The sequence below is a fragment of the Mandrillus leucophaeus genome, unplaced genomic scaffold, assembly GCF_000951045.1.
Source record: "Mandrillus leucophaeus isolate KB7577 unplaced genomic scaffold, Mleu.le_1.0 Scaffold313, whole genome shotgun sequence".
NCBI lineage: Eukaryota > Metazoa > Chordata > Mammalia > Primates > Cercopithecidae > Mandrillus > Mandrillus leucophaeus.
In genome coordinates this window covers 1,718,672-1,743,659 of record NW_012103288.1, presented here as the reverse complement: position 1 = coordinate 1,743,659, position 24,988 = coordinate 1,718,672, and the positions used below count along the sequence as shown (strand labels likewise).

The 24,988-nt window shown below is 54.6% G+C and overlaps 1 protein-coding gene across 2 annotated transcripts in view; it reads right to left on the bottom strand.

Annotated features, from left to right (window-relative positions):
* COL2A1 (collagen, type II, alpha 1) overlaps positions 1–24,650 on the bottom strand; it is a 31,670-nt gene extending 7,020 nt beyond the window's left edge. The window contains exons 1-39 of one of the 2 annotated variants that reach the window (XM_011987658.1): positions 24,179–24,650; positions 19,864–20,070; positions 18,347–18,363; positions 18,101–18,133; positions 17,964–17,996; positions 17,803–17,856; positions 17,538–17,639; positions 16,496–16,573; positions 15,822–15,866; positions 15,657–15,710; positions 15,204–15,257; positions 14,375–14,428; positions 13,945–13,998; positions 13,760–13,813; positions 13,409–13,453; positions 12,831–12,884; positions 9,719–9,763; positions 9,182–9,235; positions 7,566–7,664; positions 7,226–7,270; positions 7,035–7,133; positions 6,792–6,845; positions 6,279–6,386; positions 5,854–5,907; positions 5,670–5,768; positions 5,465–5,518; positions 4,927–5,025; positions 4,477–4,530; positions 4,018–4,071; positions 3,608–3,661; positions 3,310–3,363; positions 3,019–3,063; positions 2,774–2,872; positions 2,419–2,526; positions 2,023–2,076; positions 1,693–1,746; positions 1,259–1,312; positions 831–884; positions 468–575 (exon numbers count right to left, since the gene is read on the bottom strand). In XM_011987658.1, coding sequence (XP_011843048.1) covers positions 468–575; positions 831–884; positions 1,259–1,312; positions 1,693–1,746; positions 2,023–2,076; positions 2,419–2,526; positions 2,774–2,872; positions 3,019–3,063; positions 3,310–3,363; positions 3,608–3,661; positions 4,018–4,071; positions 4,477–4,530; positions 4,927–5,025; positions 5,465–5,518; positions 5,670–5,768; positions 5,854–5,907; positions 6,279–6,386; positions 6,792–6,845; positions 7,035–7,133; positions 7,226–7,270; positions 7,566–7,664; positions 9,182–9,235; positions 9,719–9,763; positions 12,831–12,884; positions 13,409–13,453; positions 13,760–13,813; positions 13,945–13,998; positions 14,375–14,428; positions 15,204–15,257; positions 15,657–15,710; positions 15,822–15,866; positions 16,496–16,573; positions 17,538–17,639; positions 17,803–17,856; positions 17,964–17,996; positions 18,101–18,133; positions 18,347–18,363; positions 19,864–20,070; positions 24,179–24,263 — 2,625 coding nt within the window. In that variant the 5' untranslated portion in view covers positions 24,264–24,650. The remainder of the gene's footprint in view (positions 1–467; positions 576–830; positions 885–1,258; positions 1,313–1,692; positions 1,747–2,022; positions 2,077–2,418; positions 2,527–2,773; positions 2,873–3,018; positions 3,064–3,309; positions 3,364–3,607; positions 3,662–4,017; positions 4,072–4,476; positions 4,531–4,926; positions 5,026–5,464; positions 5,519–5,669; positions 5,769–5,853; positions 5,908–6,278; positions 6,387–6,791; positions 6,846–7,034; positions 7,134–7,225; positions 7,271–7,565; positions 7,665–9,181; positions 9,236–9,718; positions 9,764–12,830; positions 12,885–13,408; positions 13,454–13,759; positions 13,814–13,944; positions 13,999–14,374; positions 14,429–15,203; positions 15,258–15,656; positions 15,711–15,821; positions 15,867–16,495; positions 16,574–17,537; positions 17,640–17,802; positions 17,857–17,963; positions 17,997–18,100; positions 18,134–18,346; positions 18,364–19,863; positions 20,071–24,178) is intronic. The other variant, XM_011987659.1, reaches the window with a different exon arrangement.
* Between the last annotated feature and the right edge of the window lie 338 nt (positions 24,651–24,988).

The window sequence follows — 24,988 nt, the reverse complement described above, 5'->3', positions numbered from 1 at the left end:
CGGGGAGGTCGGTGGGCTTCTGTCTGAGCCCCAACAATGGACCCTTGAGGTTTTCAAAGATGCAGCTTTCTTGGCACTAAAAACCCAGCCTGAAGAGGCTGCCCCAGGCAAGTCTGTCCTCTCTGCCGCAGGAGACTTGTGTTCTAGTAGAAGCCCATCAGGCAACCACGGAACTGGTCTGGGGTCTGGCCTCCCGGGAAGCTCTTCCCGCCACCGCTCCCTCCTCTCCAGGAGACCAGCAGCTTGGTTATGGCGGTCGGTGGCCAGCCTGTACTCTGTCAGTCCCTCCACCCCACCCACACAGCCCACACGCCACATGGGGACCATGAAAGCTCCTTCTACCGACATGGGGGTGCTCCCAGGCCTGTGAACCAGCCTCTGTGTACAGCCTGCTGGGGCCTCCGCATCTGCACCCCAGGAGCCCTTCCTTGAGGGAACAATTCTTTGGGGAGTGCAGCGTTACCCACCTGAGGCCCAGGCGCTCCAGAGGGGCCCTGAGGACCAGGGGCACCAGCGTCACCTTTCTGGCCGGCCTCTCCTTGCTCACCCTTGGCCCCAGGCTGGCCATCAGCACCCTATAATGGGAGGGAGGAGGCGGGCAAGTGAGGGGCAGGCCAAACCCCTGGAGCTCTTCCAGAGGAGCGGGAGACTCTGAGTATCTGCATGTGTGTCCACCCTGGCCTGGACACGATGGTTCTCTTGGTATGGAGGCAGCAAAGGAGAGGAGAGGAGCCTCCATTTCCCTCCCCGACAAGCTCTGATGCCCGAGGGTGCTGGATGTGGAGCTGGCCTGAGTGGAGGGAGCCAGGCAGATGGAAAGAGATACTCACGGGAGGCCCAGCAAATCCTGCTGGTCCGGGGGGCCCAGTCTCTCCACGTTCACCCTGTGAGAGAAGGGGGCATGGCGAGAGGTCAGGCCCCGCTGCCTGACCTGCTTCTTCTCCCCTCCGAGAGCCCCTTGGGCCCTGCCCAGCCTCCTGTTCCCCAGAGACGGGCAACTGAAAGCAGCCTTAGTCCTAAACGCAGGCTGAGGCTCTGTTAACCCAAAAGCCCTCAACCTGAGCACATCATGGGAGTGACGTGCCCTCCTCCTTCCCTTCCCATCTCTCCTCCCTCCCTAGACCCAGCGGGCAGGGAGGGAGCCAGTGCCTGGCAGCATGCAGGGCCACCAGGCAGCACGAGGGCCCACACTGGCTCCCTGGCTCTCTGGCTCCTGGGGGCCGAGGGCAGAGCCAGGCTCAGAGGGGCAGACACTCACCGGAGCGCCACGAGCACCAGCACTTCCTGCAGGACCAGGAGGTCCAACTTCTCCCTAAGGGCAGGGAGGGGAGGAAGAACCAGGGGTGAGAAGGTGGAGAGTCGGGTGGGAGAGGGCAAAGTGCATTTGGGGGGCCTTGCTCATGGGGAGGGGGCTCCAGGTCCCCCTGGCACAGCCTGTGTTACTGTGCAGCCCACACGCGCACCCTCTCGGCCTCTGCTGAATGCACTTTTACCTCCAGCCCAGCTGTCCCACCCGACAGGGAACACTGCCAGTGGCTTCACTTCTGAGAGGACCCCCTCTTCACCCTCACAGCCCCGGGGGGCAGGAAGGTGACTGGTGAGTGAGGACAAGACAGAACAGCCTTTGGCAGGAGATAAGAAGGAGGCATGACAGGGAGGCAAGGCGTGGAGAGGAAAGGAGCCAGGACTCACCTTCTCGCCGTTAGCACCAGCCGGGCCAGGGGGGCCAATGGGACCTGTCAGACCCTGCAGGGAGAGCAGGTAGAGGTGAGGGAGGCAGGCTGAGCCAGCCGAGCACATGGGACTCCACACCAAGAGGACCTTGGTGTGCCCTCCCACCGCCTCCAGAGCTCCCCCTTACCCTCTGGCCCCAGTTTAACAGAGAAGTCCCTGCAGTTGCCCAGCCCCCACAGAACAGGACCGGGGACCCCACTGGCAGACTGCCCAGCCCCCTTCCCAGCTCTCCTGGGTGCAGGGCTGGGATCCCAATGCCCGGCAGTCCGGCAACCCGCATTCACTTACTCGTCCACCATCCTTTCCAGGGGCTCCCTCAGGGCCTTTCTCACCAACATCACCCTGGGGGAAGAGAAAACCAGCCACCTCAGCCGGGCACCCCAGGACCCCTGTGGCTGGCTCAGTCCCACCCAGGCTGGGGTGCTAGGGAGAGCCCAGTCCCTGCCCAAGAGGGATTTGCTGTGGTCTCAGGGTGGGTCAGCAGCAGCAGGGGCAAGATGAAGGAACAAGGGGAGAGGATGTCACTAAAAGGCAGGGAGCTTTGGAAAGGAGTCTTTAAGCTCCTCAAGAAGGGCTAACAGAAACCCTCATCACCAGGTGCCACGAGGGAATGGAAGCAATCACAAGGGGCAGGAATGTGGCAAAGCCACATCTTTGGTGAGAGGCCATAACCCCAGTACTTACCCTGTCACCCTTGGGCCCAGCGATACCAGCTGCTCCCCTCTCGCCGGGCATTCCCTGAAGACCTGGAGGGCCCTGAGCCCCAGGGGGGCCTGCTGGGCCAGATGCACCCTGGGATGGAGGTAAGAAGGAGTCTGTAGTGGACAGCACCTCCCCTTGGACCCCTGTTTGCGGAGCCTGGGTAACCAGGGCCCCAAACCGCTCTTCCTTCCCTTCCTCCCGTGTATACCTCCTTTCCAGCTCCATCTTCCGCCCCCCACTTCTATTCTTCCTTCCTCCTGAGCCCGCTCCCCTTCTCCCTGCTCAGTGGGACTCCCAGGCTGCCGAGAAGACCCCTACAGGACACAGCCTCACTTACTTTGGGACCATCAGTGCCAGGAGTGCCGGGGAGGCCACGGGCACCTTGGAGGCCTTGGGAACCGGGAGAGCCACGTTCACCTGGGAAACCTCGTTCACCCTGCGGCAGAGACACCAAGAAGTGATCAACCAAGAGCAATGGGGGAGAAGGCCCAGGGAGAAGCAGGGAGGTGGGGAAAGGAGCAGGAGCCTAGAACCCAGGGCAGGCGCAAGGAGGCCGCCTGCAGCGGCCGACAGGACACTCACCCTGGGACCCACGAGGCCAGGGGCTCCGGCTTCACCGGGAACACCCTGGAGAATAAAGAAAGATGCGTGAGAGTGAAGTCTTCATGTCACAGACCCCTGAACAGTCCTCCACGGTGGGGCTGAACATCACTCCTCCCGTGGGGGACTGTGTCATCTGTAGAGGCTGGGATGTGGGTCCAGGACATTCCCAGGCCTCACAGGGCTCCTCATGCCCTCTTGCCCTTGCCTCCCAGCATCAGAAACGACCTTCCCATCTAAACAGGTTGCAGGTCCAAAGAGCCCCATACTCACCTGGTCACCTGGTTTTCCACCTTCACCTGGCGGACCAGGAGGGCCAGGAAGTCCCTAGAAGCCAAAGTGACAAGCGTTATCAAAGGAGTGAGTTTGCTGCCCTGGCCCCCAGGGAGGCACAGTATATGGTAGACCCAAAGGAAGGAGGCAACAGCAATGAGAGCCAGGGGTGCAGGGAAGGTTCAATGCTTGGCACCCTCCAAGAGGCGTGGGCCCTCCAGCGATGGTGCCTGCTGCTGTCCCAGGAAGCCCTTGGTATGGCAAAGAACTAGACAGAGAGCCTGGTCCAGCCACCTACCTGGAACCCAGATGGCCCAGGAGCACCCTGCTCGCCTCGTTCACCAGCAGGTCCCTGCAGAGGAAAAGAAAAGGTGAGCTGAGCCAGTGTTCCAGAGACCCTGAGAGCCACAGCTAGCAGGGCCCAGGGGAGGTCAGCAAGGTGGGCAGGACAGGCGTCTTCCTGCGCTGCTCAGACAGTACGTGTATGCCTCCCTGCACTCCCATTAGCCACCCACACTCCTCTCCACCAACGTGGGTCCACACAGCCTCCTGGGACACCTTGCCTCAGCTCAGAGTGAGTCTGGTGTACCAGCTTAGCCCACATCCACATCCGTCAGCTCCATTATTGGATGGATCTGTGGTCTCCCACCCCCACCCCTCCCAGCCCCTGCCCCCAGGGTCACCCGGGGAGGCTAGGAAGGTACTTACAGCAGGGCCAGGGGGTCCTGCAGCACCTGTCTCACCATCTTTGCCAGGAAGACCCTAGAGGGAAGAGAAAAAGACAATGTAATGACACGCTTTTTTTCCCTCTTCAAGTCCCCCTAGGACTGGGCAAAGGTACTTCTGGCCCACAGTTTCCAGACCTCCACGATACCCCAGCTGAACCCCATTTCCACACCTTTCCCTCCCTTCCTTCCCAAGCCCCATCTTTTCTTAGCTGTTTTCAGCATGGAAGCCTTCCCCAGCTCCCTGGCCTGCTGACCAATGGCAACCAGAAGTCTCCCTGTGTAGACACCCAAAGGGCCCAGCCAACATGGGGCTCAGCCACAGGGATCAACACTCAATACCAAGGGGTCCCAGGACCATGCCATGGGGATGCCATTCCCCTGTCCTCCCTGCAAATGCCCAGCCAACACCAAACCATGGGCAATGGGGAAGGATACTTACTCTCAGACCAGGAGCACCAGGCAGTCCCTTCTCACCAGCTTTGCCAGGCTCACCCTAGAGGAAAGAGAGGGCAGGGCCATGGGGCAGATGGTTTGGTAGGGAGTTAGGGGCAGAGCGGGCTGCAGGGACTGAGGCTTGGGGCCACATCCTGATGGACAGCCGAGATAAAGCAAATTACCAGCCCTTCTCTTCTGTTCAGGGGCCATAATGGCAGCCAGCCTGCTGGGCACTGCCACATGGAACAATGTATGGCTGCAATGCCCCGACGCTCTCTGGGGCTGTGGATTTTCCACAGATCACATGCAGACCCCCACTGCCACCTATGGCACAGGAGCCCCACTCATCACTGTCCCTGGCTAAACTCTACTCAGGACCCAGCCCTTTCCCCAAGAGGGCAGGGAGGTAGGTAGCACCACATGGAAGGAAATGGAAGAGCAAATTATTACTTACATTGGCACCTTTGGGGCCAGGGAAACCCATGACACCAGGCTGCCCGCGAGCCCCCTGAGGACCTGGAGGTCCAGGACGACCATCTTCACCAGGGGCTCCCTGAAAGAGAGAACACCATTCTCATAACATAGACACTCTGACTACATCCATCCATCTAACATCCACTAAGGGCCTACATGGTAGACCTAGAACTAGGCACCAGTCACACATGCTCAGTATCTAGGATTGACCACACCACACTCATGGGCCCATCTATAGCAAGACACCGCTGAGCTTAGAAAGCTGCCCAAGAAAGTGCACACACAATGTCATCATTCCTCCAAGGATAAGCCCCAAATGCATAATGGAGTGGCATTTTCAGAGCTCACGGCTACTGCACGGGCTACATCTGGCCCCAGTGCCTACCATCTACCCCCACTGCAATTCTCAAAATTCACAGTACTCCAGGCCTCCCCAACCCAAACTCCATCTCTCTTTTCTCTTGCCTCCCCAGGGAGATCCCCCCCACCCTCCAGCAGCCCTCAGAGGATAGACTTACAGAAGGGCCAACTTTGCCTTGAGGACCAGCATCACCAGGGCGGCCAGTGAGACCCTTTGTTCAGGAGAGAGAAGAGGGTGGGGTCAGGAGCCGGCCCCAGGACCTCCCAATCCTGGCAGTGCAGGGCTGGAGGGAGCCAGCCAGGAAGGGCCTGAGGGTCTGCCCACAGTCTGAAGCCAAGGGCAACAGCGGCTCTGCTACTTACCCGGGCTCCAGGAAGTCCAGGTTCTCCAGGACGGCCAGGGTCACCATTGGCTCCTTTGGGACCAGCAAGACCACTGGGCCCTCGCTCTCCAGGAGCTCCCTACACAAGGGTACACAGGGAGTCAGTGGGATACCATGTGACCAGCGATGCAGAGAGGGACCCCAGCCCCTCTTCCCCCACTCACCTTGGGACCTGCCAGACCATCTTGACCTGGGAAACCACGGTTGCCAGGAGCACCCTAAGGAGCCACAGAGAGGAGAAGCGGTGAATGAGAACGGCCCCTAACCCAGCCAGGCTCCAGCGGGTCCATCCCACTAACCCACCAATCCCAATTTCTGGGGAGCAGTAACTGTGGTCTGCAGGATTCTCAGAGGTTAACTTCTGGAGCCTGTCCCCACTTCCTGGGAAGGACTTCAGACTGTTTCATGTCAGCCTGGTGGTGGGGGGCACAACTCAGGGTCAGACTCCCTCTCCCCATGGTGTGGATGGAGAAAGAGGAGGATGACATGCGGAAAAGTCATGGGCTCCGACCAGAACACGGACCACAAGGACTCCACTTCCCTCTCGAGATCACAGCCCCCGTGGGATAGAGCCTCCTCATTCACTTACTCTTTCTCCAGGGGGACCGATGGGCCCAACACCACCAGGCTCTCCACGGGCACCTCTCTTGCCTTCTTCACCAGCGGGTCCAGGGGCTCCCTGGGGGCCAGCGGGGCCCTGAGGACCACCAAAAAAGAGAAACAGAGTAAGCCTTCACCTGGGCCTGGAGCAAGCTTCGACTCAGAGTATGGAGGAAGTAGCCTTGGCAACTGTTTCAGGGCAGGGGGGGCTTGAGGATGAGAGGCCATAAAGGACCAGCCGTGGCAGAGCAGAGGGAAATGAGAGGGCGTAAAGATCCAACTGTTCACACTGGCCAGGCCAAGGATGGGAGCTGAAGCTGTATCTGGGCCTTCTCAGCCCTGTTAAGTCTCCTCCAGGCATAATCTGAAAGGACCCAGACTGGGGGATAGAGCCCCGGAGGAGGTAGGCGGTGAGCCGGTGGGGCAGTGGGGAAGAGGTGAGGAGGCCTGTGACCCATAGAACAGCAGTAGAAAAGACAAGGGCTTGGGGGCAGATACTCACAGGTTCTCCCTTGGGGCCTTGTTCACCTTTGAAGCCAGCAATACCAGGTTCACCCTTGAAAAGAGAGGCAGGTCCTCACACCAGATTCTCTCCAGGGAGCCTGCCCCACCCCAGAACCCCTGTTCACGATGCCCTCGGATGGAGGCCGCTGTGAGGCCAGGGCAGGAGAGCGTGGGAAAGAGGGGTGATGGGGTTTGACTCCAGAGATGTCAATGGGACTTGGGGGTCACTTTGGGCTCTTACCGTCTGACCTTTCGGGCCCAGAGGACCAGTTGCACCTTGAGGGCCAGGAGGTCCCCGTGGCCCAGGGAAGCCAGGAGCACCAGCAATGCCAGGAGCACCCTGTCAGCATGAGCAGAAGGGAAGGGTGTCAGGAGAGGGGAGAGGCAGGACCAGGCTCGCTTGGGGGAGCAAAGTCCAGGGGCAACACTCACAGCAGATCCTTTGGCTCCAGGAATTCCATCTGTTCCAGGGTTACCCTGAGAAAGGAGACATTGTCAAATAAGCAGCAAAGAATGAACCCCAACCACCTCCAGCCCTCCAGGGTCCAGATCCAGGGACCTGGCATAGGTGCTGTCCATTTCAGGGACATTCCCACCATGTGTTTCAAGGGGAAGATGGATAGAAGGGGATACATCTAGAGATGGGGACAGGCATTGGGCCAGAATGAAGGTTTGGTGATTGGAGCCCACGGCCGTCAGAGCAAAGTACAGAGTCAAGAATTCCAAGGCCACAGACCCCAGACCCCCCAGGCCAAAGAGAAGCTGCACTTACAGAGGCACCAGCAGGCCCAGGGGACCCAGGAGTACCAGGTTCACCACGAGGACCTTGAGCACCTTCAGGACCACGGGCACCAGTGGGGCCGGCTTCACCCTGGGAAAAGACAGGAAGGATGAAATGAAGAAGAGAGGGGACACAGACCTCTAGTGGGCGGGCAACAGCTCAGGGCCAGCTGCGAGCACAGCCCTGGATTATGCACATGCACCCAAGCCCGCACCTGAACATGCGCATTCACACACAGGTCACGCCGCCATTTCTGTCCCTGCCTGACTGAGCTAATGACTTGATGACTTCCCACACCTGCCTCCTCTACTGCTCACCTCCTCTCTACACAGTAAGCCTCCACACGCCACAGCACAGCTACGTACTACAGCAACGGACAACCCACAGTTCCATCGACACCATCAGAAAAGCGTGGGCTGGGGACCCTGCCATCTTGGCACCCTGGGATGATGGATGGACACCGCTCTCTCCTACCACCTCCTGTTTTTCTATTTTATTGAGGAACTGAGGTCCCTTCTAAGTCTCTGAACATCCGGGCTCAGAGCACCACCTCATTCCCATCTGGCTGACGGGTGAAGAGTGACACCCCAGCCCTGGCCCCAGTCTGTTCTCAGTAAGCCAGAAATCCAAGACCAAAGCACATGGGGACTCTGCCCCTCCTTGCTCTCAATGCAGCCCAATTCCCCTTAGGGGGGGCCTCTGGCAAGCCCCCTCCCCCCAAAATGGCCTGTGCTTTTACTTTCATTTTTTCCTAAAAATTACAACCCACACGAGATGGCAGAGTCCCTGGGGAGGGCTGCCGACCTGGAGAGAGGGCAGAGCCTCCTCAGGTTTCTTCTCAGAACATTCCTGCTTCACTTCGGTAATTATTATTTTCCAAAGGTCAGCCCCCCTCACCTTCCGCTGTCCCTCTTCACAATGGGTCTCCTTTACCCGGCTCCTGGGACCTCAGACACTGTCTGGTTGCCATGGAAACCCCCAGGAGGGGAAAAGCAACCTGATGCCAGTGACACATGGAGGCTCCTTATTCATTCCCAGGGACGTTCACACTGGAATCCCTCCTGGGCTGCGGGGCCTGGCCCTGAACTGGCTGGCCTCCCACTGGCCTCTAGTAATCCTCTAGAGATCTCCATTAACATGGCTTGGAAGAGCCAGGCACCCCAAATGAAGCAGAAACCTGGAGGGCAGCAGAGGCTCCCTGCCTGTGCCCTCTTCCCTGTCCAGTTCCCTCCAGTGCCCGTCAGGGCCCCGAGCTTGCTCAGCTGTTGGGTCTCCCCTAGGTTTGCCTCCCTTTGCTGCCACTCCTGGCCTTCTGCCCCTGCCAGGCCTCTGGTATATTCCCATCTTCTTCTCTGTCCACCTCTCCCCACTCCAAAGTTGTAACTGGATCTCCCACATTTTATCTTCTGTCTTACTTTCCCTCCAGGTGAGGCTACGAGTGTCTGGCTTTTTGCCTTGCCTAGATGGAGGGGACAGTGGGTGGGGTGGTGGGGAGCTACTTCTCAGACGGGAGCAGGTGGTTGTTGAGGGAGCAATGAGCAAGGGTTACAGGGAAAGGACAACTTCTCGGCATCCAGAAATTCCAGACTGGACAACAGGGCATGTACCTTGGCTCCAGGAGCACCAGGGAAGCCAGGACCACCAGCAGGACCGACAGGACCCTGGAGAGAGTAGGCGGATGAGAAGAGAGGTGAATGCCAGTTCTGACCTCCAAAGCGAGCCACCCGCACACCTCACACTCCTTCCCTCCTCTATACTGATTTCACTCCATATCCATTGTGGCTAAAAAGCCTTGGATGAAAATTGTCCCCATTGCCAGCGTCCCCAGAAACCTTTGCCTGGCTTCAGAAGGCAAAGCAAGTTTCTGACTACATCTATAGTGAGAAGCAAGAATCTCCATTGACCTTCCTCCTCTAAAAAGACTGCTGAAAGGATGGCTGAGGAAAATGAGCCCATGCTTCAAAGCTTGTTATCAACATGCTCAAGTGATATTTAAAAACGACTTCTCTTTCTTCCTCCTTTCCAGTAGACATCTGAGTGCTGCTGTGGTTGCACCCAATAAACCCTGCAGACTTCACCAGGCTGCTTAATAGGACTTAGAGCACAGCAACAACAATGACCTGCTGAGGATAAAACGAACTTACCGGAGGCCCTGCGGGGCCTGGCTGACCATCGTTGCCTCGGGCACCCTGTGAGCAAGAAGGAAGTGACCATGAGAGGTACCCACAGGCCCTGTCCGTCCCTGCTTCTAGCCCACCCTTACAGAAAACGAAGGAGACACTGTGCCTGGGGTGTCCCAGGGCTGAGCACAAGGATGGTGAGGTGTGGGCTTCAGCTTTGGTGTCTGTGTGAGTGGGTGACCAGAGGGTAGTAGTGGGTTTCTTCTAATCCTTTTTTTTTTTTTTTTTTTGAGACAAAGCCTGGCTCTGATGCCAGGCTGCAGTGCAGTGGTGCGGTCTCGGCTCACTACAACCTCCACCTCCCAAGTTCAAGTGATTCTTCTGCCTCCTGAGTAACTGGGATTACAGGCATGTGTCACCACACCTGGCTAATTTTTTTATTTTTATTTTTAGGAGAGACTGGGTTTTGCCATGTTGGCCAGGCTGGTCTGGAACTCCTGACCTCAGGTGATCCACCCGCCTCGGGCTCCCAAGGTGCTGGGATTACAGGCGTGAGCCACTGCACCTGGCCCCTAATGTTAAACAAAGCTTAAATCATTTCTTCTTTTCTTCAACTTCAGTTCAGACCCCAAACATCCCTAACTTCACGGCCAAGTGATCATTTAAAGACTGAGAACTGAGTGCAAGGAAATGAAACAGCGAGACAACCATGTGGACTCAGTGCTTCCTGCCTTGAAGTGCTTTCAAGGCTTGGTAAACCTCTCTGGTTAAGATTTGGTTAAGGCCTCCTCTTGGTTGACTCCAGGTTGCCTCTTCCTCTGGCCCATCCCCAGACAACCTGCTCTTATGGAAAACAAAGATGCTCACGAGATGTCTCCCACTGGCTCCCTGATGGGGCAGGGCACCAGCCACAGTTCAAAGACTACATCTAAGCTGAAGCCCTAAGAGGCTTTGGCTTACAAAGCAAGGCAAGGTTGCCAGCTCCTTCTCTAGGACTGGACTTGGAGGGGGAGGGTTTTTCTGCCAACTTTGTGGTGGCACCCCTCAAATGCTCTCTCAGGGTTCCTTAGGGCCCAGGGAACTCTTTACCCAAACTCTGGGGGCCACAGGCTGGGTGGAGCTGGGCCTAGGGCCTGACTGAGCAGGTCGAGGGGAACCTTTCCCTGCTGAGTCCTGCCTGCCAGTCTCTGCCTCTCCTTAGAAGCTAGAGAAGGATGCTTTAGGGGGAGCTCGTGTTTTAAATACAACTCAACTCTTCTTCCTGGCTGGGGTCCAATTCTCCTAACGGAGACTCTCCAGATTGGCATTTAAGAGGAAAGCAAGAGAAGGCTTAGAAAAAATGTCAGCAGGAACATAAAGCTTCAGGATTGGCCACAGCCCCTCTGGGCTGGCCTGGCTGCTTCGGGAAACTGTTCCTTGGGAAGCTCTGGAGCACCCTCTCCCCAGAGGTCGGCCAGCAGGGAGGCCCAGGCTGGGCCTGAGCGAAAGGGAGCTGCCACGCTGCTCTGAGAGGCCAGAACTAGGCTGGCATCTGTCACCTCTCCCTGCAGCAAGTCTGGAGAGAGGACACAGTCAGGCCCAAGGGAGGGCACATGACCACACCAGGCAGACGCCAACCCAGCCCAGTCTCTGGGCCAGCCTTGACACCAGACCAGCACTTGGATCTCCGTGAGCCTGCCCCATGTCTGGGGCCTGCACACCCCGGACACTGCACAGCTCCCTCTGGAAGTCAAGGTTGAGAAGGCTGCTGGGAGACCACAGAGTAGGGGCCTCGCAGAGCAGACTCCAGAGAGGAGTGTGATGGGAGAGGAGAGGGAGGAGGAGCAAAGAAGGGCTCAAAGGCAACGTTGTCAATCTTCTAAGCCAAATCCTATACACGCTGCCAGCCTAACTACCATGGGGACAGGAACCAGCAAAGAGAAGCAAGAAACAGAGCGGCTGTGCCCAGGAAGGAGGGAACAAGGACAGGGGATGGAGCTTGTCTTTAGCCCATGTAGACCAGGGCCACTGCAGCTCTGAGCCTCGCTAAAAGGCCACAAGCCAGCATCCTGCTAATCTGTAGAAACGACAGTGTTTCTTGGCAGCCCCAGTGCTCTCTAATCCCCTCACACAGCGTGACCCTGGGGCAAGGCGCTTCAGCAGCTCTGGCTGACAAAGGGGGCGGGGGTCGAGGCTGCTGCTTATTTCACTGATCTGCCATTGAGGGAAACTTCTGCCAAACAAGACACATTAGCTGGAAAGCAGCACAACGGAGTGAAGCTGATTTATTTTGGCCAGCCCTGCAAGGACCTGTGAGGAGGGGCCTCAGAGCTTGGGTGGTGGGGGTATGAAATCAGCAGAAAGCATAATCTTTCTTAAACACGGCTTTCATCGCATCACTCGCCTGACCAAGCGCCTACAAGGACTCTCTATTGCTAAGGAATCAGAGCTAAACGCCTCCGTCTGGCACCCTGCACCCTCCCTCAGCTGCCAATCCCCTCACCCTTAATTTCCCACATTAACTAGAGGCCACCAGAGTCTGAGGCTGCAAGGCACCATTTATCTTAAGCTATTTCACTTTTCTGTGTCTCGGTTTTTTGATTTGTAAAATTGGGAGAAGAATAGAACCACCTCTCAGGATGTGAAGGAAGATGAGACCAGATAAAGCATATAGGGTATTAAACACAGGAAGTGCCTATGGAATGGTGGCCCCCGGTACTATAGCATAATATCAGTCACAGCAGCAGCCAGCATAGAGCTCTATGAGTTGATGCTCACCTGTTCCACTTTTCTAGGGCATCTGAGCAACCAGGAAGAACAGAGAGTAGCACGGTGGTGCTATAGCCAATTAAATCTGTCTGTAAACTCCAACTGGATTGCCCAGGGAGTGGGTGGCGTCTGTTGAAGGGATTACCTGATAATCTGGATTGGTTAAGAGAATCCTGCTTTCATCCATCCACCCTCCCATTCCCATCCCTCCTCCTTCAACTGTGCAGACTTAGCCTGGGAATTTTTGTTGGGCACACTCGGGGTGAATTCTTAAGGGATAACAATACTCCCTATGCTTCATAGGGTTGTTTCAAGGGTCAAGAGAAACAAACCTGTAAACTCTAAAGTGCTTGGCAAATGGTGGTGTTTGGCTTTGTCAGTTACTCACCGCAGCACCAGCAGGGCCAGTCCGTCCTCTTTCACCAGGCAGGCCACGAGGACCCTGGAACACACACGAGGACAGCCTAAGCATGAGTTGGCTTCACGGTGCTCAGGGTGACCATTTCTATCTGTGGGCCCTTTGCAGATACCAGAGGAGAGGGAGGGTGCACACACCCAGGAAACCAAGGACCTCCTGATGGTGCTGGCTCCTTGACTAGCCAGAATGCCTCAGATCACACCCAACAGTTTTCTCCCCAGGCATAACACACAGATGTTCCTGTTGCTACCTGTCGAGAACCTTTGTTACAAGCACACCTACCTTGCTCCTTGCAGTAGATGAACTTGACAAAATGTTGAGACTCAACAGAATTTTTTAAAATGGGAGCATCTTTAGTGTGTTAGCATGGCTATCTTAAGGAAATGTTGGTGAAATCTTGAACAAATGTATCTAATACATTTTGCTTTTTGCTCACAGTCAGATGAAATCTACATTAAATATGAATTTTGCACAAAGGGAGCTCTTTGCAGCCATCTGATAGTCTGAAGAGTCTCTGATAAGCCTTCCTGGAGGGTGTCCATACTTACCATTGGGCCTGGAGATCCGTTCTCACCAGGGGAACCACTCTCACCCTGGAAAAATGATGCACAAGGTCAGTGTCTGGGACCCCATTCTTGGCCCCCAGAAAACTCCTAGGGAAGACGCCAAAAGCCCTAGTCACCTCAGCCCGCATTGACACAAACTTCAGTCCTGTGAAGGACAATGCCCTGAGCTCTCCAGGTCTGCTGTTGGCCCATCAGGATGTAGGGCTGGTGTTCCCAGCCACGGCTGTTCTGAGGAGCTAGTTCCACTGAGCTCCACAGTGTCTCCCTGGCTAGGAAGAGGGACTCCTCAATGTCCCCCTCCTCCCCATCCCATTGCACTTTCTGGCCTCTCACCTTCACACCAGGGGCACCCGCCTCTCCCTTAGCACCGTCCAGGCCTGGATAACCCTAGGGAACATGAGAAAATGTTCAATCACACTTCTGGGAAACTCAAGTTGGAAGAAATGCACGAGCCCCAAAGTGCTTTTCTCTCCCCGCAGGCATCTCTTCCTTCCAACCTCCTCACCCGTGATACTTACTCTGTGACCTTTGACACCAGGAAGGCCTGGGGTTCCTGGGAAACCGCGAGCACCCTGCAATCCAAAGTAGAGGTGTTCAGAGCACAGAGTGAAATAACAGGGGGAAGCTGCCCTGGGTTGCAGGAGGGCCTCCAGCTCCCTTGGGCCACCAGGGCATTGTCTCCAACCCCAACACTTGGACAGCTCTTTCAGTAAAACCCAGACCACCCCTCCCCATACCCCCCATTTTATGCAAAGTGGTATAAATAACAACTGCCCAGCCTCCCTCATGGGAGCCTGAGTGGAGATTACAAACATGGTCGTGATAAATATAGGGGCTACTGGTGTTCCATCTCAGAAGTGACCTCATTGAACTGGATGCACTGGGTTTAAGGCCACGGGGAGGGAGACGCTGGGAAAGATGCCTGAGGCTGGGAAAGGTGGCATTTACCTGAGGACCAGGCGGACCTCTTTCACCAGCTTTTCCAGGTTTTCCAGCTTCGCCCTGAAGGGAGAGAGAGATACCCCAGCTTCCTCAGAGACGCAGTAGCATAGTGGGGGCACCCCAGAGGGCTTCCCTCCTTCCAGCCGTCCATGCCTTTGACCACTGGCTCACTCATCTCCCTCAACTCCTTCAGACTCCACATGCCTGGATGCCTTTCATGGTTCACGATTTATTCTTTTGGACACATGCATAGTCCATGGGCAAGCTCCTCTGTCCTCACCAGCCTCTGACTTCCCCTGAGAGGCTTTTTCTCTCCTCTCCTGGGCTCTGCTGACTGGACGTACTCTCCCTAACCTTGAGAGACTTTTACTGTCTAATGCTATTCATAAAAATAGCCCAAGAGTGCCAATTCTTGTCTCTTCATTTCGTTTGCATCCTTTGTAGACATCCTGACTCAGGCTGCGCTTTTTCTAACTCATTTACAATTAAGATAATGCTGGGTTGTTGAACGCTTCTTTCTTTGTTTTTTCTTCTCTACATCTTTCTGCCTTGTGTTTTTTCTCTCTCTTCTCTCATTTCTCAATTTCCCTTCCTGGGGCTAATGATGTTTTAATTATTTCTCTTCCCCTTGGATCCAAAGCAGTCCCCAGGGAACTTGCCAGCACAGTCACAGTGGCCATATAGATAGGAGATGGCATCAGGGTTTGGGACAGCCCAGTCTTGCTCCTCAAGACATCTCCACCCTGTGTGCCTCCCTGTCACTCCCCCAGCACACACCTTCTCCAAGCCCTTTCAAAGGAGGCAGCTCCTCATTTGTCTACTCATGTATACTCACATCATCACCAGGCTTTCCAGGGGGACCAGGAGGACCACGGGGACCCATGGGACCCTACAAACAAAGGAAGAGAGTTTAAGAGATGGTTAGAGAGGGAAGACACCTGAGCAATGGACAAAACTTGGACATTGTAGTTTTGGAAGCCAGTTCTTCTATGAAGAAGAAAGATGGGAAGGTCAGAACAAAGGTGCAGAGACCACAGTGGGATGCAGCAGCAGCACAGGCTGGGGTGACCCGGAAAGGGGGCTGGTAGGACAGAGTCCCTGGTGGCCTCTGCCACACTGGGCTGTCTGTCAGAGTTCCTCCACAGCTAGGAAGTGACATCTGAGTTTCCTTGGGGCCACCAACTGTGGGAAAGAGCTGGGCAGAGCCTGGGAGGGACAGCAGCTGTGGTCCCAGTGGTCTATCATTACAGCTCCCCCGGAGAGAGGACAGGGCCGTGTCGGTACTCACAGAGACACCAGGTTCACCAGGTTCACCAGGATTGCCTTGAAATCCTTGAGGCCCCTAAAAAGTAAAATGAGGACACCAGGTGAACCCCTATAAACGACTAAAACATCATAGTGCTTGGGAATCATCTGTGACACCATGGAGGCGAAAAGACTTGTAGGTACTTACAGGAGCACCTGCAGGGCCTGGAGGTCCTCGAGGTCCCATGGGGCCCTGCACCAGAACAGAAAATGAGGGGTTTACTGCACATGCTTCACCAGTGGCCTCCAGTGTGCCATCTTCTCCTAGCCAACAGCCCAGACAAAGGACAAGAAGTTACTCTGTGGGCAAGGGGCCTAGAGTGGCTGCTCCCTCTCATTTCCCACTCCCCACGCAACACTCTATTTTTATTTATAGGCACCATTTGGACAGAAAAGCTGGCCTTGCTTTCTCCTGGACAGTAGCCATGTTTACTAAAGGCTGAGTTTCATTTAGCATGTGCCAAGTCAGAGCTGCGGGGCTGAGATTTCCTGCTGGAAGTCTGTGGATGCTGGAGAACAGTAGCTGCTGTCTGCATTCTTCAGTTCTCATTCCAAGAGCAATAGCAACTGGCCTTCTAACAGATCAGCCTATATGCATCTCTCCATCTTCATTCTTCTTAGTCACTCCAGCGCATCATTAAAAGTGGCATCCATTGCCATTAAAAACCAAATACTTTGGGCTAGCTGAATGGGAGGTTACATAACTATGGAGGAGAGCTGCTCTAAGCAATTATCTGTGAAGCAGAGGTTGTCAGACTCTCTGGCTCTGCTAAGGGCCACCTCCTGCCATTTTCGCTGCAAAGAACTAGTGTCTTTTCTTACCATTGGTCCTTGCATTACTCCCATCTGGGCGCCACCAGCCTTTTCATCAAATCCTCCAGCCATCTGGGCAGCAAAGTTCTGCAAAGAAACCCAACATTAGGAGGTTGAAAGGCACTAGGTCTTCCCTACTTGGCTAGGTAAGCTCTATCTGGATACAAAGAACTCTACTGAGATAAACTCTGACTGTTGGAGACTAACCTATCATTGATCAGAATTACCACTGATGCCTGGAAAGTACTTTGGGGAATGGATTATAAGGTGGCAAAATCTGGAAGGGAAAGTGTTATTTGGAGAAGTATCAGTTCCTCGCATGTCATTTTATAAAATTATTTTTATGTTCTAAAATACGGCAGATATTATTTAACATATATGGAGAAACATAACCAAACCTTCTAAGGGTGTTCTTTATTCTTTAAGACTTTAATGCCCAGCAAAAGACTAAAATCAACAGTCTTGGAATATTTCAGCGAGAGATGTAGTAGGCATCTGTGAGCCCACTTAAGTTTAAGAATTTACAATACAGCAAACGTCAAAATAGCAAACCTGCAAAAACTAGGCAATCATATAATTTGCTGATTGGTTTGATTCCAAAATTGACTTTAGCCACACACCTTCACTCAGTGGAGTTCTTTCATGAGAGTGAATAGTTGCTTGGAATGTACTTGGCAAGGACCAAGAATAAATGTCTTCCAAGGACAGTGGTCACTCTTCTTCCAGGGAAATACAAGTGCCCAGTCATCCTTTCTCCTAACCCTTACACCCACCCCCAAGCATCAACCACACGGTACAGATGCCTGGAAGCCAGGTAACTGAAGACTTTCTTTATAGAATCCCAGTTAGTGAAAAAAAGCCAGCCCTTAGCACCACAGTCTCATGCCTAATATGTGACTCTACTAAATTATAGGCCTGAGGGCAAAGCCCATGGACAGGCTATGTACACACTGCTGGCAGCCCTGGGAGCCAGCCAGGTAAGTGCAAGTAGCAATTTAAAAGCCACATTTCTGGAGGGACAGACTGAAGGAACTTCAGTAAGGATACTTACTCCACCAAGACCAGGGGGACCAGGGGGGCCAGGAGGACCAGGGGGGCCAGGATTTCCAGGGGTCCCAGGTTCTCCATCTCTGCCACGAGGTCCAGGGGCACCCTTGGCATAAAGAGAAAAAGGCATCAATGGGAAGCCGTGTTTCTCCAAGCGCCATCTGTCCCTGGGCTGCTGTGTAAGAGGTGACCAGGCTCTTAAACACATGGTAGGGCCTTGGGGGACCTGGGAAGTCCACCAGAGTCAAGCAGCATTGCTTTTTACTCACTTTTTCACCTTTGTCACCACGATCGCCTCTGGGTCCTTGTTCCCCTGCAGGTCCCTGAAGGTGAAGAACATGGTAAGACGACAGCAAGGCCAGGAACCTGCAGGTCAGTAACTCACGTGCAGTGAGGAAGGGACGGAGAAGGGGATTTCCCCCTTTCTTACCTGAGGCCCAGGAGGTCCTTTGGGTCCTACAATCTGTGAGAGAGAACCCCACAGGATGGTTAGTTACAGGAGAGCACAAGGAAATGACCCATTTCGAGCAGCAACTGGGACACCAGGTGAGAATAATTTGAACTTACATCCTTGATGTCTCCAGGTTCTCCTTTCTGTCCCTGAAACATGAAACATTCACAGGATTAAGCTGAGTAAGCCCACTAAGCCCCTAGTCTAAAACCCTGCCAGCAGCCCCTGTGTTGAGGTGCCCTCTGAAACAGATACCTTCTGATGTCTAAAAAATCACAGACTGGATTAGCATAGCATTGCTTTTGAAGCAGGAAATATAAAGGCAAAAAAATATGAAAAAAGAAAAAGAAGAAAGCCCTTACCTTTGGTCCTGGTTGCCCTGCAAGGGGGAAAAAAAAATAATAGAGAAGAAAAAGGTAAGAATCTTGAGATGGAAAAATACCAATTCTTGTCATTCAAACACTGATTAGATCAAACAAGTAAAAGGACACAACCAAGGAAGGTGGCAGCTTCCTGTGACTCCACTGAACCCCTCTGTTGGGGTGTTAGGGCCACTGTGGCCCTGGGGTTGCTGAGGTCCCATGAGGAATGGAGGTGACCCAGACTTTGTTATTCAAAAAGCAGACAGCATGCAAAAGAAAGGAGCAAGGGCAGCACAAAAAGGCAATGAAGAACTCAAGATCTAATCAGCCACGAGAAGGAAAGCACAGATTCAGTCTCTCTTCCCCCCACAGGGTAGGAAGCCCTTCCCGAACCCCAAACCCTTCCAGAGGAAGAGTTAGGCACTTAGAAAGGTCTTACATTAGAGCTGCGTCTCCTTGAAGCAAGCACAAATAAAAACACAAAAACAGCAAGGCATATGAGTTATGAAGAGTATCGGAGCATCAGATCCTGTGCCATCCCCAGTCAATAACCCCTCCCTTACAGTAGCAGCAAAATAGTAAAGGCAAGTAACACTTCGCTCACATGGGCCCCTCAGAAAGGATCTGGGAATCTATACATTAAGGAGCCAGTGTTGCTGAAGTGTTAAGGAAAGGCAACTTCTCACTTCCCTTGCCACAGCCTTCTCTACTTCAGCAGGAAGGGGACAGCAAGAACTACCCAAAAAATCTAGACAAGTGTCCCCACTCACTCTGCAGGGAGATAGGATAGGACATCTGTATGAATGCTGGGAAGGGGTCACCTGCACATATATCATCCACCAGCACTGGATCTAACTGGGAGTTTATAACCACCCACCACAGTGCAGACATATGGGGCTCTGTCTCCACCCGTCCCCACTAGAACTCCCAAAGCCTAGCCCTTCCCTCTGCTATTATTTTGCTTCTGAATTAGTGGTCAACTCCAAGAGAGGTAATAGCAGGTAGGAAACTACCACCAATGTTCCATAACTCAATGAGGGAGCCTGCCCCTACTGTCTCCCCACTAGCTGGCAGAGCTTTCTTCACACTGAAGACCACATACATGGAAGTCTTCTAAGGAGAAGAGAAGATGTCAGTGGCAGAGGAGGAATTAATTCATGGATTGGCCAGACAGAGCATTTGATCTCCGTAGTAGCTCTAGTAATTTGCAGAGACGATTTCAGAGAGGATTTTTTTTTTTTTTTTTTTTTTGGTAGAATCACATCTGTCCTTCATGTGTCTTAGAAGCAAATGTTTTTGGAGATGTTGGGCAAAGAAGGACCCCTCTAGCATCTCAAGCTCCCTTACTCAGTTTCAACCTGCAAGTGAGAAGTGGCCTTTCATTTCTACCCCAGCTGCCAGGTCCCATGGATAACTAGCCCCTCTGCTTTGCAGAGACGACCAGCATCTATGGGAGCATGTTTGCGGTGCTTGCAAGTAATTTATTTATGTTGAACAGGAAATAAATAAATTACAACCACTGGCAGTGGCGAGGTCAGTTGGGCAGATGGGGCAGCACTCTCCGAAGGGGATCTCGGGGCTGAGGCAGTCTTTCACGTCTTCACAGATTATGTCGTCGCAGAGGACAGTCCCAGTGTCACAGACACAGATCCGGCAGGGCTCCGGCTTCCACACATCCTTATCATTATACCTCTGCCCATCCTGCACACAGCTGCCAGCCTCCTCTGCACCAAGGGTGGGAAGGGAGAAGCAGAGAGCCAAGGGAAGGAGGGGGTGGGGAGCCAGAGAGAAAAAGAGAGAGGTTGCAGTCAACTTGACAGAATTCAAATGCTGAAGGATGTAGGCTGGGGCCACCTGGACATATAGAACTTAAAAATTATTTTCCTAAAACATCACTGATTTTTCCATGTATTCAACAAATATTTATTATGCACTTTGCACCATGCTCTCCATTCACCAGTGAAAATCTTGACCCAGCAATGAAGGTGGGGGGTTACTATACAATTCTCTTTACCCACCTAATATGGGGGAGACCAGGTGATGGGGTGGGTGGGGGGAGTTGAAGGGTGAGCAGAAGGGAGGAGATGAGATATTCTGAATAGGAACTCTGGGACTATAAAAAGAAAGGAGACAGAAAAATGGTGAGACCTGCCCTCCCCCAGCCCAGGATCAGAGAAGTCTTCTTTCTTCTGCCTTCCTCTGGGAATTATGGGATTTGCTACATACAACTGACAGCTAACATTCAGAGGGGATGTAGAAAATTCTACCTACAAAAATTGGAATCTATAAGCAGCCAGGCTCCAAAAATAGATATATAAGAGAGGGTGGTGAAAAGATGAGCTATTAGACTTAAGATCTTGTCTCATTCTTTGAACCATATTAGAATTAGGACCAATTTGGGGAGCGGGTAGACCCATTCAAACGATACACTTGGGGCTTGGGCAGGCTATAAACTACTTAGGCGGCAAGGGGGCCAAAGCGCCCCCAGTGCTGACCTCCACCTGTAGCCCTGCTTGGAGATGCCCTGCCTCCATCTGAAAACAGCACCCCGATTTGGGGAGCAGGGGTCCTTGAATACCTGGTTAGGACTAAGATTGGCCAGGCCAGGCCTGGCCTCCTCCAAGAATGCAGAGGAAGAATAGCAGGGACTAGTCCCCTCCACCAGCGCCCTGCCGTCTGGAATTCATGCTGCAAATGAAACCTGTGCTGACAAGAGCGCTCCTTAGCAGCCAAGGACTGTAGAGCCCGCACCACGTGCTAGGGAGCGCCCAGCGCTGTTTTTCTCATCAAAATCCCCAAGGCAATGGCAGCAGCAGGAGATGAATAATAGGAAAGAGCCACAAACCCAGAGGGTGGAGAGAGAAACGAGCCTGCCCACTGCTCTTTAAGGAGAGTGAAAATCTAAAGACAAATGTTCCTTTTTACTTTCCCACTAGAAGAAATCCGCTCAGCCTTTGGGCAAGATAATCACAGGAGGGTGAGAGATCCCAGGGAAAATACAGAAGTTGCTGGGACACACCCACCGTTAAAATAGCTGGAGCAGTAGAATGCAGGCGGTGAGGAAGGTGTGGGAGAGGAGGCGTCGGTTAATGCGCTCCAGCCCAGACTAAGGAAGAGCCCACCCACACCCATGAGGACCCAGCGAGGAGAGGGGGAAATGCTTGGAGAGGGGCCACTCCCAGTGCGGATCAGATTTCCCGGGGAAGGGCGGCCCGGGATGCGCGGGCGCAGGGGCGGGGCCAGGCTGCGCTGGGTGTAAGAGCCGCTGGGTGACTCTGTGGCTGCGGCTCTGGACACGGCTCGCTCACAGACATTGGCAGAGTGAAAAGTGGGATTAAATGACTGCCCCAGAAAGGAGCCAGCGCCGTAACCGGATCCCCTAGGTGTGGACGGAGGAGCCCAGCACCACCATAATTGCTGCTCCAAAACGGCTGCCGATAGCATCCCGGCGCGCCTGATCCGGTTCCCCTCATTACCGCAAGGCCGTATAAGTGATTCTTTGTGGCAAGCCAATTAAAAAGCTACCTCTTTCGGGGAACTGTTTTGCTTCACCGCCGCTCTGCGCAGGGCTGGAGCCGGGAGGTGGCGGCGGGCGGGCACAGGGGGGCATTGTGGGAGAGGGGGTCGGGCAGTACGAGAGAACCCACCGGACCTCGTCTCTCATGAATGGGGCTTTTCTCGAGCGCACACAGAGCCCGATTCACAGGTCTCCGCGAGGAACCAGTTTAAATAAATACGGGCAGCGTTTCAGCCCCATCTGGAAGCCATCGCTGCCAATCTCCCAACGCAAACAAGCCTCACAAAGGAGGATTGAGATCTCTCCCCTGAGCCAGGGGCACTGTCGGAGGCGAGGGCTCTGAAATGCAGATGAGGGTCAAAGACGCCGCCGCCAATAAGTTTCTCAAACTCGTGGAAAGATGGGGAGGAGGGGTGTGGCCGAGCTCTAGGTTTCTGACATTCCTGACGTCCATGCAGACTGCGCATTTCCCCACGTCACACCTAGGGGTCCGCTGACCCCAGGCGAAGGGGTTACAAAGGTGGGATGCTCCAGGGCGCAAAATCAGCCTCTCGGATGCAGAATCACACTCCCTCTGGGAGGAGGAGGAGCGACTGGAAGGTGTGGGCCGGAGAAGCTGTAGAATCACTACCTCCCAGGAAAGATGCGGCGGTGAGAGAGCTCTACCGCTTAAGCAAGCGACCCTAATACCGGATGGAGAATTTAAGAATTATTTTAAAGTCACCCAGCTAATTCCATTGCGAACTAAGGCAGGGGTCAGTCAAGAAGACATCTTTGTGGGCGTGTGCTTGCAAATTTAGTACAAAAATATAGTCAGTCTGAGTCCGGGCCACGTATAGTCACGCTGTATTCCTCAAATGCCCGGGAGCGCCCCTCCAGCTCAGCGCACTACCGAGTGACCCGGCCAGAGTCTCCTGCTCCCGGCTCCTCGCAGCTGCGCCGCAGGCACCAGCCCTGCCCCCGCCGCGCTAATGAAAGGAAAGCCCGCCTGAGCCCGCCGCCTTCCACGCTATCCCTGGAGACAGCCTGGTGGCAGGAGAGGGCCCACAGAGCCTCGAAGGCAAAGAACTTTGATTCCCCCTGCCGAAGAGTTTCCCTCTGCTATTGATTTACAATCTGTAACATACAAAGACAGGGCTGGAATCCCAGCCGTCGGAAACGTGCCCAAACACGTGGAAAAAAAAAAAAAATCCTCTCTACCTAATACACTTTCCAGGCTTCGTTTGTCCTGAATATAATCCCAGACAGTGGACCTTACCAAAGGAGGGGTAGAAAGAAAGGTGCAGTCCGAACAGCCTTTGGACCCGACTACAACAGCCATCTCTAACTCTACCGGTTGAAATAGTTGTAGCAATCGTAGCAATCGACCAGCTTGCCCCGCTTCCCTGACACACACACACACACACACACACACACACACACACACACCACGCAGCCTGACTAGGTGAGTTCCAGAATTTAGAAAAGTAACTCATTGTAGTACCTCCGGGCGGCGGGGAATGGGGTAAGACCGCGGGGAAGGGGGCGCTATTTTCGGGGGCATTTGAAAAGCACGGTCTGGTTGGAATGTTATCGTCTTTCAGACGATCTCTCCTACTGGAAGTTTCTGTACCCTTTATCAGAAGACAGGAGGAGGTGGACGGAGGGAAGTCGAGATGAGCGCGAGGGCTGCACCTTACTCCAGGGCCAGCTGGGTGGGGAGAGTACCCTAAAGAGGCGCTGAGGTCTCAGAGGGCCTCTCCGAAGCCATTCTTTGTGGCCTGGGATCTCAGCCCACCAGTGTCAGAGTGTTAGTCCCCTTTGTCTAACTCTCCTTTGAGCCCACCAGCCACCAAGCCTTGAACAGGCTGTGAAGTCAACCCTTTGGCGTTTGCTTGCTCCCTCGCTCGCGTTCTCTCTTTTCTACTTCTCCTAAGTTCGATGAGTTAAGATCTGTTTTTGCAGAACTCGAAGTGCTTCGAAGAGGCGAGCTGCGTGCATGTGCGCCTAATTATCAAAGCTGGTGGAAAAGAGCGCATTTATATCTGTGCGCAAACTTCTCCCAGCCAACACTTTGCAAGTTCAGTATTCTAGCGCAGCGTAAGGACCTGCAAATACTTGCAACCGCGATGGGCACCGAGGACCCTGGGACAGAGTCCTTGACTCCCAGAACTCTGCTCGGTGAACTCCTGCGTGTCCTGTGCCTAAGTCAGCGAGCTACGACCCCGGGAGCTGTTTTAGCGCGGAGCCGCGGGCTCCAGAGCTGGAGCGGGCCGGGGAGAAGGATGCTGAGGGACGCATAGAAGGCAGGCAGGCAGGGGCAGGGGACGACTTACGGACATCCTGGCCCTGACACCGAAGGACAGCGGCGACGAGCAGCGTCAGCAGCACCAGCGTCTGGGGAGCCCCGAGGCGAATCATGGCTCACCGCGGGGCCTGGCTGAGCCGGGCCCGGGCGGAGCGCAACGAGGCGGCAGGAGCACAGCGCGGGTCCGGGTCTCTACCGCGCCCTCATGCAGGAGGCCCTTGGAGCAGGAGGAAGCGGGAGACCCGGCAGCCCAGCAGCGCTCTGCGTCTTCTCCCCGCCGCGGCGCCCGTTATATGCGCCCGGCCCCTTTCGAGGCTGGAGAACTCGCCCAAACCGCGGGCCGCCCCCTGCCCCCCGCTGGGCTGTAACCTGAGCCCCCCGCCCCCGGAGCCCGCCTGGTCCCTGCCAGTGCCCGCACCTGCCCAAGCCGGACCCCCCTCTCTGCGAGCCCCGCTTCCCGCCCCCCACCCCTAGGGCGCCGAGTGGCCTGATCGGGCGGGGCGCAGAGATGGCCCCTGCCCCCCAAACCCGGGGCTGCCGCTCTGCCCCCCTCTGACCACAGGCGGGAAGGGGGGCCTCCGGCCCCTCCCCTCGGAGTTCTGCCGGAGTTGGAGGGGAGGGGGGTGTTTGCAGAGGCACAGGCCGAGAGCCCTAGACCAAGGACGGAAAAGACACGGGAGGGAGGAGGGAAAGCGGTAGAAAGGAGCAGCGGAGGGAGAAGGAGCAGCGGAGGAAGAAGGGGCACCGCGTCGGGCGTTTGGGAATGGGGACAGGGAGGAGCCCATAGAGTTATTCAGAGTCCTAAATCTTGGAGACAAGCTAGCTGAGCCAGGTCTGA